We start from the raw sequence: 12203 nt of genomic DNA, 5'->3' as shown, positions 1-12203 counted from the left end.
CTTGTACCCAAGAACTTGTGGAGAAGAGCATGCCAAGAGCAAGAGATCCCCTAAGAGTCAAAGAACGCATCTTTTTCCCTGGTTTCCAGTTTTTGTTTTTTGCAGGGCAGGGAGGGTTGAACCCAAGTGCTCAGGTCTTTCTTCTGATCATCTGTGTTCAAAAACCATCGTTTTGCCATCCTGGTGGAAATAAAACTTCCTGGGGCAGAAAAGCTGAGAAACTCCTAGCCACAATTGGGCTCAGCGGCACAGTGCCTGCCTTGCAAGTGTGAGGTCAGGAGTTCGATTCCTGGTACCACACACACACAAAAAAAATCACGCAATTCTGGAAAATAGTTTATTAATTCATTATAGGGCTAGATACATGATCAATGCCTTCTCTTAACACTAAAGAATATAATATCCAGGAAGGGGAAAATGCTGGAAAAGTAATTAAATAACAGAGCATCAACTAAATACAGACAGATAAATGCGCAGGTACTGATTACACTTGTCATGCATCAAGAAAAGGAAGATATTTAAATGAGACTCAAAAAAACTTAAGGCATCAAGGGCAGGTGACCAAGGGATTAATACCCTGTAAAAGGCCAATAGACGCTTTTGTAATAAAAATACTGCTACAAAGACACAAACCTAACACTTCCAAACTACCCAGAGCCCAAATCATATATAATGCTAGTGAGTAATGGCCATTTTCTTATCAACTGTGAGTTATAGGCAGATACCAGATTTATTACTTATTTGCTTTTGAGAAACAATTTTCCACCCAACCTAATGGGTTATAAATTGTCTCATTTGCAGCTATTTAATTTAAACCAGAACTTCAGTGCCTGTTAAACAAGAACATGAAAAATGACGACGTGGTGTAACGCTAAGAGCCTACAGATAAAACAGCCATTTGATTCCGGTTAGTCTTGTTTTCTAAAAAACAAAAAAAAAAAAAAAAAATTCAAACCAGCAAAATAAAATGAGGCTTTTGACCTTCAGAACGATGATGAAACGTATTGTGGTGCCGGCCACAGCCGAGCTGAATGCCACGGAAACGGTACAAGTGACAATTCCGTCTTTAACGAGATACAAAAGCGACATTAATAATCTTTAGTGTTATCACAGGCTGGCTGGAGGAGGGGCGGAGGAGGAAATGTAGGTGAGGATGTCAAATGTGAGCGACACCCGATCGTAATAAACAGGGACACTTTCAGGGTCTGCGACTCTGCTGAGAGACATTTCGCCGCTTTAAAAAAAAAAAAAAAATAAGGAAAGATAGACTGGTTATTTCTAATTTGGCCCAGTAGCCAGAGTTAACTCTTGACATGCCGATCCGTGAGGGAGGAAAGACCCACCATGCTCCTGGGAAGGCCGGGGTGAGGGATATATAAAATGGCATCATTTTCACTACACAGGAAACAGAAGTCAAGCCTGTCCTTGTGCGGCAGATCAGCAGAAAATGATTTCAGCATTCACTTTAGAGAAAAGAGTGAAAGCAAAGGAGCCAGTCACCCTTTTCCTGCGGAGACCTCTCTTCAGGACCCCAGTCAGGTTCAAGGTGCCAGGGTGCGAAATCCTGAAAGGTCAGAACCACCCCAGCCTGGCAAGCCTGCCTCCCTCCACAGACGGCACGACACTGCAGGTCTCAAAACTTCCTGTGTGACCCGGATTCATCCCCTCCAAGGAGAACCTTCCACCCTGAACCCCAGGAGAAAGCGGCAAGGGAAGCGGGGAGGTCTCCTCCAAACCTGCGCTGGGGGAGGGGCTGGCGGTGGTGCTCAGAGGACGGGGGTGGCAGGGGCCCCAGGGGAGGCGGGAGGGGACACAGGTGTGCGCTATGGCCTGGAAGTAGACATGAGGTAGTCTTGTTGTTAGGGAAAGATGCAGAGGCTGACCCCGGGCCGGAGAATCGGATGTTGTGGTCTGGAAGGGCAGGAGAACAGAACAGAGAGAGCAGACATTCCAGGGAGCAGAGCCGGAGCCAGAGCCGGAGCCGGAAACGGGCAGCAAGGTGGCCTGGACACAGTGCAGGGAAAGGCAGGACGGGGGAAAGCAGATTTCCAAAGCCAGGCACTTCCCAAATTACACAGTCCGGCGCAGGGTGGCTCTGAGGGCAGCCAGGGTGACCCTCTCGGTCTGGGCGGCGGGCAGGTGGGCCAGGAAGGCCACGCGGCTAACACGTCCGGCCGGCAGAGCCCGCGAGCACAGGACGCGGGCCGGGCTGTCCCTATCGGACAGGCACTGGAGACACTCTCAGAGTGCGGAATAAAAGGCTGGAGACGGGGCAGTGGGGCCCGCAGGGCAGGGACGGGCCACCCTGAGGGTCAGCAGGCCGCAGCGACCACCGCCTGGGCCGCCCAAGGCTTCCCAGCCTACCAAGCTGTACACCGCACACATGTGGCTTCACACGTGCGTGTCACATGTAGCGGTGTCTCACATGTCTCTCACATGTCACATGTGTATTGCAAAGACCATGGGAGGAGTGAATAATCCAACTCTTCTCCCCCCAGCCGAAGCATCCTAGGAGGCTCCAAAGGGTGTAGTGGTAGCGGCGGGTATGCGTGTGTGCATGCGTGGCTGTGCACACCGTGCCCCGTGTGCCCTATCACCCTCCCTCGGACTGCACCTTCCACTTGGGGGAACTAAGCAGAGGAGGAGATGGGGGCTCTGGGCAGGTCCAGGCTGGGCCCAAGAGGGCAGGGCGCTATGGGCTGGCAGCTGTCCCCAGAGGCCTCCTGCAGAGCCTTGCAGGGCTGCAGGTCTGGGTAGGTGCAGGGGGCACTGGCTGCCTCGGGCAGGCAGGTGAGTCGGTCTGGCCCGGGGGCTGCTGGCTCACACTCCCCGAGCTCCTGGTCTAGCCAGTCTGCTTCCTGCCCAAGATCCACGACGCCAGGGGTGAAACCAGGAGCTTCCACAGGCAGGGGGTCCTCTGGCTCCGGGTCTTGGAGATGGAGGTCGGGCCGCCCTCTGCACGCGCTGAAGTCTGAGTGGACAATGACCTCGGCCTCCACCTGGTTCCTGCTGGCGGGGGGTGGCTTCTTCCTCCCGTTGCCCTGGTCAGAGCAGAGAACAAGAGACAGAGGGCAATCATCGGAAAAGATAGCCAGTAGTGGGCAGAGAGCATGACCCTCCATCAGAGTGTGTCTTGTATGTGAGGTGGAAACAGGAACGCAAGAACTGCCCCAGCTGACAGGGGGCTCAGGCCTGGGTAAGGGCACCAACCTCTGCCAGGGCCCCCAGGAAGAGGATGGACACAGGAGGAATGCGTCAGGCCAGTCTCTCTCACTTAGGTCTGGGTGGAGGAGGACCTGTCCCCAAGCCTAGTGAAACACCTGTTCCTCCAAATGGGCCTGCCTGCCTCCCGCTCAACCTTGCAGGCCTGGGGTCTCCTGGCTGGACCTCTCTCCCCAGGAGTTACCACCCCAAGGCTCCAGACAGCTCCCGACACCCGCCTTCCTCCCAGCACTCACCTTGATGGCGTCATACACGAGGGCCTGCAGCAGCAGCGTCTGCCCGGTCCCCGCAGGCGGCAGCAGGGCCCGCGTCAGAGCAGGCCTGGGGCCAGCCTGGGGCAGCTCACAGCCTGCCCAGGACCCTGCCCAGCTCGGCACCCCTGGGTGACCCCAGGAGATCTGCACGGGAGAAAGAAAGGGACACTGAGGCACGTGGCTGCGGTTCCCTTCATGGGGGGAACGGAGGCTGCGGTCTTGCACACCAGCCTAACAGCTGCTGCTCCGTGCAGCCCCGTGGGCTCCCCCTCACTCGGGGCAGGGGCAGGGGGAGGTGAGGGGTGACCGTTCAGCTGGCAGGGGCAACCCCGCCTTTGCAGGGCTCTCAGCTCATCTTGGTCTCAGCCCTACTTGGCCACAGCCAAGGTGCCAGCCTCTTCTCTCCACACCGGGGAGGGCTGGGACTTAGGGGTCTCCTCCGCTCTGGAGGTGAGCGGGAATTTGCGCGATCTGGCCAGTCTGAGTCACCTGTAGGCAGCCAGTGAGAGCCAAGCAGAGCTCTTCCGAGGGAGGGAGGCGGCGCTGCTTCCCGGCCTGCCGCCCCTCCGGGAGCAGGAGGAGGCAGGGTGCGCGCTCGCTGGTCACATGTGCTCTGGCGCCCCCTGGTGGTCGACCTGGGAATGAGCCGTGGCGCGGGACCGATCTATCCAGCCTCGGGCCTCACCTTTCTGTTGGAGTGGCCCCGGCAGTCTGAAGCGCTCCCACCCATAAAGCTGTGCACTTCAGCCTTGTCCTCCAGGTCTGAGGGCGGTGGGGACCAGTCCTGGGGGTGGGGGTGCACGAGAGACTCCAGCTCATGGGCCGCAGGGAGACTGGGGGGGCCAAGCCGAGCTCTGGAGTAGAGCGCTGGGTTCCCAGCGGTGGCCGAGGAGGACAGGCCGGGGAGGGCCTCCCTGGAAAGGAAGACAGGAGACAGGAGCAGGGGTCAGAGCGACGAGTGGGACGGGGTTGGGGTCCTGTCCGGCCGTGAATCTGGGCAACTTCCGGCACATCTCAGGACCTGCTTTCCCAGCCTGTGCAGTGAGAGACAACCGCTGGCAAAGCAGCCAGACTGGTAGATAGGGCCCTTCCCCAGGCTCCAGGCCTACCGAGGTTGGGGGCCTCTCCTCCCAAGGGGCCGACAGCTACAGAAGAAAGAGGAGCATGGCACCCCTGTCTGCCCTGGCTCGGGGAGGACAACAGGGGCTCCCCTAAACCCATCTCTGTCCTTAGGACAACACCACTCCCGTCCCTTCGTCTCTGAGTCCTATGAAACAGTAATTTCCTGCCATGCGGGGGATCAAGCCCAGGGCCCCACACACCCTAGGCAGGAGCTCTGCCACAGTGCTACAGCCCCAGCCCCAGAGTCCTGACATTAATGGGGCTCCAGGGGCTGCTGAGGGCAGCCAAGGGCTCGGCCCCGCCCCAGTCCACGGTCCTTCCTGCACATGCCCCTGCCTGCAGGCACAGCAGCTCCTGGCTCACCTGTGGGGCCTGCGGCGCAGGCCGGCGCACATGCAGGCCAGCAGGCAGAGGAGGCCCAGGCACACGCCCACGATGATGCCCGTGACCGAGTGCACGTCCAAGGAGTCTGGTGGGGAGAGGGGTCAGCGCAGGTCAAGGACAGGAGAAGGCCACGGGCTCAGGGACCACGGTGACTTGTGTGGCCTCTGCAGGAAACCACTAGCCTCAGCTTCGCCCCTTGGAGGCTCCCTTTTTTTTCCCGGTACTAAGGACTGAACCCAGAGGGCTACATCCCCAGCTTTTATATTGTTTTTGAGATAGCATCTCATTAAATTGCCCAGGCTCGCCTTGAACTCGACTAGTGATCCTCCTGCCTCAGCCTCCCAGGTAGCTGAGATTACAGGTGTGCGCACCACCACACCTGCCTTGCGTTTTCATTTTGTACTGAGCCACACAAGTGACACAGCCAGTCCTGTTCCCTGCAAAGCTTGTCCCCTCACCACGCGCCAATCCTCCCAAAGAAACTGGACTCTAAACCACATCCGTGGCCCGACCGAGTCACCCCACCCACATCCCTTCCCTCCGGATCTGCCCTGTCCCTACCGGTCAGGGCAGCTGTCCGGAACGAGGAAGGAGCAGCTGTGCCTAGAGGCAAGGGACCCGGGCAGCCTCCTCCCGAGGCCCTCGTACCTGACAGCTTCTCCTGTAGCGTGATCACATCCTGCAGGCGGGAGAAGGGCCCGGGCCCCACCTCCGTGCGCGCCCCCATTTTGAAGAAGTACCGGGTGTGGCTCTCCAGGCCGTGCACCTCCGCGCTGAAGATGTTCCCTGGGGGCAGCGGGAAGCAGGCCGGTGGGTAGGGAGCAGGCGCGGGAATGGGGCTGCGCCTCCAGCTCAGGTGGCGACTTCCGACCCCTCCCCCGGAGGCCCGGGGGCTAACTTCAGCCGCTGTAGCTGCCGCGTTTGGGGCTAGGCTATCGGGTGGGCGGGAAGAGACGGGGCGGGGCGAAGCTATCGGTGGGCGGGGCTATAAGGGGCGGGGCGGGAGGTGGGCGGGGCCTCACCCTCCGTGGTGAGCAGCGTCCACTGGTGTTCCGGCTGGGTGTGGTTGCTGCTGTACAGGATCAGGTACTCCACGATCTCGCCGTTGGGCTCGGTGGGGGGGCACCAGTGCAGCCGCACGGTGGAGGGCGTCAGGGGGCTCAGGCGCAGGTCGGATGGCGGCGTCGAGGGCCCTGGGTGCAGGGGAGCGGAGGGGAGGGGCGGGGTCACTCAGAGCGCGGCTCAGGTGCCGCTGAAGTCAGGGGTGGGGGCGCGGTCTCCCTTCTTCCTCCTGCCGCGCGGAGGACCCAGGTCTGGTTCTGGCAGCCGCGGGCGCGGGCGGCGCGGCGGGCGCGGGCACTCACGGTCCGGCAGCGTGGAGCGCTCCACCACCGAGCCGAAGGGCCCGTCCATGTCCACGCCGTGGGACTGCACCGCGAACTCGTACTTGGTGAACGGCTTCAGCCCGCCGATGAGGATGTCTTCTCCCGAGCTGCGGCAGGAAACGGCCAGGACCTCGGACCCGAGCCCCTTCGCGAACGGACAGGCCGCACCCTCCTTCGGGGGCCTCCCCGAGAACCCGCGCTGCCTCTGCCGCCACCCGCGGGTCCCTCTCCGCAGCCTCTGCGCAGGTCCCTGCCTTCCACTCCTTGCTCTGGCTCGCCCCGGCAGCGACCGCCTGCTGCCCTCTATGGGTGGGGTCTGAGGACTGGGCCAGGCTCCCGGCTCTCGGAATGGGGACCTGCTACAGGTCAGGCTCCTGGGGTTGGGTACAAGCTGTGTCGCAGGCAGTGGGATCGGGCGGCTCTTTCACCTGTCACCCCGTGGGGACCGCTGCAGGCCCTGCGTGCGCTCCGGGCTCCGGGGAGCCCCTCCCCCGCCCGATGGCAGCCTCGGGCCTGCCCACCTGGTGTAATAGGTGACGAGGGAGGCGTTCCGGAGCCCCCAGGGGCTGAAGCGCACGGTGTAGTTGACGATCTTGACTGTGGTGAAGTCCGGCTTCTTCCACCGTAGCCAGATAGATGTGGAGCTGTTGGATTCCGCGTGGACGTGGGCGGGAGGCAGGGGTGGCCCCCGCTGGATGGGTAAATCTGCGAGGAACGGGATGAGAGAACATGCGCCCCTAGGTCTGTGCAGCCGTTTACATTCCCAGCGCTCCTCCTTGGGCCGTCTCTTGTTTGGGGGGCTTGTTTTATTTTGTTTTGTTGGGTACTAGGAAATGAACCCAGGGCCTTTGCATGAGCTACATCTCTGGCCCCTTTTTATTTTTTATTTTAAGACAGGGTCTCGCTAAGTCACTAAGTTGCCCAGGCGGGGCTGGAACTCGGGATCCTCTTGCCTGTGCCTTCTAGAGTGCTGGGCTTGCGGTGCTGGATGCCACCTCATCCAGCGTGGCCCTCTCTTTCGGTCCTGAGTCAGGTAGCTTTAGTCCCACCTCACAGATAACAAAAGAGAAACTTCCAAGAATCGGAGTGATGTTTGTGAAGGCCATACATGTAGCAGACTGCAGACCACTCGTGAATAAGAATGTAAGACAGAGGCTGAGGCAGGAGGATCTCTACAAGTTTGAGGCCAACTTGGGTTATATAGTGAGTTCAAGACCAGCCTGAACTACACAGTGAGACCCAGTCTCAAAAAACTACAACAACAAAAAGGTAAGGGACAGACAGATAGAGACAGAGAGACAGAGAGAGAGAGAGAGGGAGGAAGAGAGAGAGAGAGAGGAAGCACCTTGTGGAAATTAAGAGCACATGCTGGAGCCAGGCTGCCTAGGCTCAAATTCCAGCTCTCCCACTTATTGCTGTGCGACCCTGGACAGGTTCCTTAACCTCTCTGTGCCTCCATTCCTTGTTCTGGAGGTGGATCTGCTTGATGACAGTACCTACATCATGGGGCTGCTATGAGGATTACATTCTGCATTTTACACTGTAAAGCTGGCAGGACAGCCTGGCATTCCACATGCACTATTTGATAAGTGTTGATTATGGAAACGAACTCCATGGGAGCAGGCATCTTATTTGTGCTGCTTCATCACTAAATTCCCCCAACAGAGCTGGCACGGTGTAGATAAGGTACTCAGTAAACTATCTGCTAAACGAATACATGAACAAAGAACCCAGGTTTCTCGGCTTCCAGTGGAGCGCTTTGCCTGCTAACCCCCGCGGTTGAGAAATCCTCCAGGGAAGTTGGGGTGAGGTGGTGTTACATGGATGACCGATTATCACCGCATGGGGGCGCCCTCCTGGAGTTAAAGGAGAATCTGATGGAGGCAGCTGTGTTTGAAAAACTTTAAGGTAAGGCTTGGGGTCAGGAATCACTGCTCGACCCTGGGGTCCTCGGTCCAAACTTTCCAAAGTAGCTCCGCTCGCAGATAATAAAAATAAAGCAGCAGACCTAAAAGACGGCGCTCCAACCACGGCGTCTGGTCTGGCCGGAAAAAGACCTCACCTGGGAGCATGGGCTCGGGTAAACTGAGGCAGCCACCCCCCGCGGGCCCCGCCCGGACCCCAGCACCTCACCTGGCGTGGGCGCCTTCTCGGTCTTGCCCTTCCACACCGCCGCGTAGCCGTCCTCGTGTTTGTTGAACGCAAGCAGCTTCACCTCATACAGCCGGCCAGGGACTGGGGAGGTCACAGGGGCCGCTCACTGGCGACAGGGACCTCCCAGAGCGCGTGCCAGCCCTCCTCCCGCGCCCCGCTCCTCACCTAGCTGGGTCAGCTCGTACTGCTTCACTTTCTTCTTGAGGCGGACGGGGCCCACGTCCCAAGCCTGGTCCCCGCGGCCCCCCGGCGGGCGCTCGCCCTCAGCCTCCTCCTCGGCCCCCACCTCCCGCCAGTACAGTTTGTAGCCGGAGATCTGCGCTGGGTCGGGGGGTGGCTGCCACGACACGATCAGGGACTCCATCCGCGCGCGCACCTTCAGCTCTGCGGGGGCAAAAGGGACTGGGGCAGAGCAGGGGGAGGGGAAGGGGTCGAGGAGAGGAGATGGGAGGGGACAGGCAGGGGACACGGTCAGCCAGAGCTTTGCCAGGGCCTCACAGCTCCGGGCCCCCTGCTCCGGGCCAGGCCCGGCCTCCAGCCCTGCACGCTGGGCATACAGATTCCGGGGATGCAGGTGTGTCTCCCGCGCATGCGCAGAGGGGCAGGAGGGGCGTCTCCGGGCAGGGCGCAGAGCAGGCCCGGGACAAACTCCTAAAGGAGCAATTGCGGGAAAGGGGCTGCAGAGGCCAGGGAGCAGGGCTAGAGCCATCGGAGTGGGGCGCCCCGGCTGGAGGCCAAGAGCAGGGGTTTCCTGGGTGTGTGAAGCGCTCAACGTATCTCCCTTTATTCTCATGCAAAATACTAACTCATTTCACAGGTAGAAAAACTGAGGTTCAGAGAAGTTAAGTAACTGGCTCAATGTCACACAGGTTTTGTCTGCATTAAAGTTCTGCTTTCTTGTTTTGTGTTCTTTCGAGCCAGGGTCTCTGACTTTGTAGTTCAGGCTGGGCTTTGAACTCCCTCCTGGGCAGCCCAGGCTGGCCTTGAATTTGCAGCAATCCTCCTGCCTCAGCCTCCCAAATGCTGAGATTATAGTTGTTCACCACCATGCCCAGCTAACGAGTTCTTATAATGTACTAAGAACTCTACTTACAACACCTTATCAATCTATGTGCCAGCCTGGGGCAGTCATGAAGCCCCAGAGTTGTAAACGGTTTAGCCAAGGTCACAGCGTGGACAGAAGGGACACCTGAGCCCTTCTTCTCCCCTTCACCTCACTCCCGGGCTCCCTTCCCCGTCAAGGGGCACACAGAGGTCTCCGATGGAGGGGGTCCTGGGGCCCTGGTTCCAAGGGCAGGTGAACCCCACACAGCCACACCCACTGTCCCCTCTGACCTGTACCCTGGCTCTGGTTGTGGGCCCCGGGCGTTCTGTGCTGCACCCACGGAGAGGGCGCCCCGTAGCCGGCCCCCGTGCCCGCCGATATCCGCACTCTGTAGGCCCTATTCGGCTGCAGCGAGCGCAGTGTCAGCTGTGTCTTGCTCCCTGGCACCTCGGTGGAGAAAACCTGATCTGCTGGGACGGAAAAGACAGAGCTGGGTGTGCCCGCCCCTCAGGATGTGACCCTGACACTCCGCGCGTGTGTGCTTCCGCTTCGGATCCTGGCTCCTCCGCCCCCTGGGGCTCAGGACCTTGGGCAGCGAGTCGGGGGGGGGGGTACCTCACCATACTCCCCCTTCCCTATGCGCTGTCACAGGGGTGGCCACCAAGGGCCCCAGGCTTCCAGGCCTTGCGGTCCACCTAAGCCTGTTTCCTGCCTGCCCGCCTCTCCCCTTCCTCTAGCTGCCCTGTTCTCCGTCCCCACGTTACCTACAAGCGTAACCTGCCCTCCCCGCGCCCGGTCTCCCCTCCCACTAACACACTTCCCGCAGATCGCCCCATCTCTCTTCTGCTTTTGGGGCTTGAAGGGCTCCAAGGATGACCCAGGCTCCCGCCTCTTTCCACAGGTATGGAAACTGAGGCAGGATTTCACTAGATTTCAGGCTGCAGCTCAGAGGGGGTGGGACTCCCCGGGCCTTCTCTGCCCGGAGCTGGCCCTCTGTCTGCCCTCTTCCTGCCTGCAACCCCGCCGCCCCGACTCTGCCTCCCGCCGCCATCACCCCTGCCCCCGCCCCCACTCACCTTCCTTTCCCAAACCGTACTCTATCTTGTACTTCACCACCTGCCCATTGCTCAGGCTGGGGGGCAGGGGCAGCCACGCCACCCTGATGTCCGAGGGGTTGGGGCTGGACAGGGCGAGCTGGGGTGCTGCATTGGGGACTGAGACAGAAGAACAGACGTGGGAGGTGAGGCTCAGGAGCAGTGAGCCTCGCCCAGGTCTCGCGGCAAGTCAGGAGAAGGCCCGGGACCAGGATCTGGGGGAGGGAAGAGAGCCTCTCAGGGGCCTCCGAGCTGCGGGATTCGGGGACAGCCTTCCCACCCGGAAGATAGAGGGCGCTGCGGGGCACAATCTTTACAGCCTGTGGCCGCGATCCCAGCTGCATGGCACCTGGGTGTGCGGGAAAAGGACTGTGTGACTAAGTGAATCACAAGGCCTGGGCGCAGGCCGGGGATGTAGCTCAGTGGCATAAGTGCTTGCTTGGCAAGCCTGAGGTCATGAGTTCGATTCCCGATACAAAAAAAAAAAAAAAAAACCAACAAGGCCTGGGCTCAAGTTCCACCTGTACTACTGGCCCTGGACCTCAGTTTCCCCAACTGTATATTCATTTTTTTTTCCAGTACCGGGAATTGAACTTCCCCAACTGTAAATTGGGGAGAGGACCCCTGCCTGCTCCCTCATAGGACACAGACGCTGGCATGAGCCAGGTGACGGTGCCCCGGGGACGGCAGTAAAAAGATGGGGAGCTACTGTCCCCAGGGGACTCGGCGCGGCTGCGTGCTGGCGGCCCCAGGCCTACCGCCGTCGGGCGTGTGCACCAGGGCCGGGGCGGACGTGCGGCTGGCCCCCAGCTGCGAGTAGGCCACCACGTAGAACTCGTAGTCCGTATCGGGCTCCAGGTCCTGCACCTGGAGCTCTGTGGTGTCATTGTTCACCGCGAACTGGTACTCCACGTTGTCCACGCCTGCGGTGGGGACACAGGGACACGGGTTGTCACAGGGCCATCCAGGCACTGGCCAGCTGGAGCCCGTCTGCGGAGCCTTTATACCGTCCCAATCTCTGAAATGATCTGTTTGTATCTAAAACTTCACAGGTATTTGGAGCCTCAGAGGGCACAGTCCCGGGGCTTCAGGTCCTCCTGCTGCCAACCCCTCCACTGGTTAGGAAGCGGCTTCCGGTGGCTGCCGGAAATGACTGCTGGCAGTTAGTGACCCGGGCTGGCAGGTGGCTCCAAGAGGGGCAGGCAGGGGACACAGTCAGCAAGCCCGTTCCCCGTGCCTCTGCAGGTTCCCAGAACTGCCTATCATGGCGGGGGACCTCTCCCGTGCGCTCCCACCCGGCCTACCCCAAAGACACCCACCAGGCACCCCTCAGGCACCCGGCCTGCACCCCCACCCCGTCAGCCCCCGCGGAGGCCCGGCGGCCCGCCTACCCCGGGCCTTCTGGTAGTGCAGCGAGAAGCCGATGATCTGTTCGCTGTGCAGCTCGGGCCGCTCCCAGGCCACCAGCACGGCGGAGCTGCTCAGCGGCGTGGCGGTGACCCGCGTGGGGGCGCTGGGCAGCCCCTCGCGCACCACCACAGCC

At 60.1% G+C, this 12203-nt stretch overlaps 1 protein-coding gene across 1 annotated transcript in view; it reads right to left on the bottom strand.

Moving 5' to 3' along the window:
* Window positions 1–323: 323 nt before the first annotated feature.
* Window positions 324–12203, bottom strand: part of Igdcc4 (immunoglobulin superfamily, DCC subclass, member 4) — a gene marked incomplete at its 5' end in the record, with an annotated part of 26421 nt that continues 14541 nt past the window's right edge. Inside the window, 14 exon segments of the mRNA XM_013518877.1 lie at window positions 324–3041; window positions 3459–3620; window positions 4162–4390; window positions 4962–5067; window positions 5631–5768; window positions 6005–6175; window positions 6347–6474; window positions 6889–7072; window positions 8501–8602; window positions 8687–8923; window positions 9863–10033; window positions 10643–10780; window positions 11419–11583; window positions 12052–12203. Coding sequence (XP_013374331.1) covers window positions 2631–3041; window positions 3459–3620; window positions 4162–4390; window positions 4962–5067; window positions 5631–5768; window positions 6005–6175; window positions 6347–6474; window positions 6889–7072; window positions 8501–8602; window positions 8687–8923; window positions 9863–10033; window positions 10643–10780; window positions 11419–11583; window positions 12052–12203 — 2494 coding nt within the window.

Source organism: Chinchilla lanigera, unplaced genomic scaffold, assembly GCF_000276665.1.
Source record: "Chinchilla lanigera isolate Chin_1 unplaced genomic scaffold, ChiLan1.0 scaffold00049, whole genome shotgun sequence".
Taxonomy (NCBI): domain Eukaryota; kingdom Metazoa; phylum Chordata; class Mammalia; order Rodentia; family Chinchillidae; genus Chinchilla; species Chinchilla lanigera.
The sequence above is the reverse complement of the archived record's forward strand: the minus strand, read 5'-3'. Positions and strand labels throughout refer to the sequence as shown.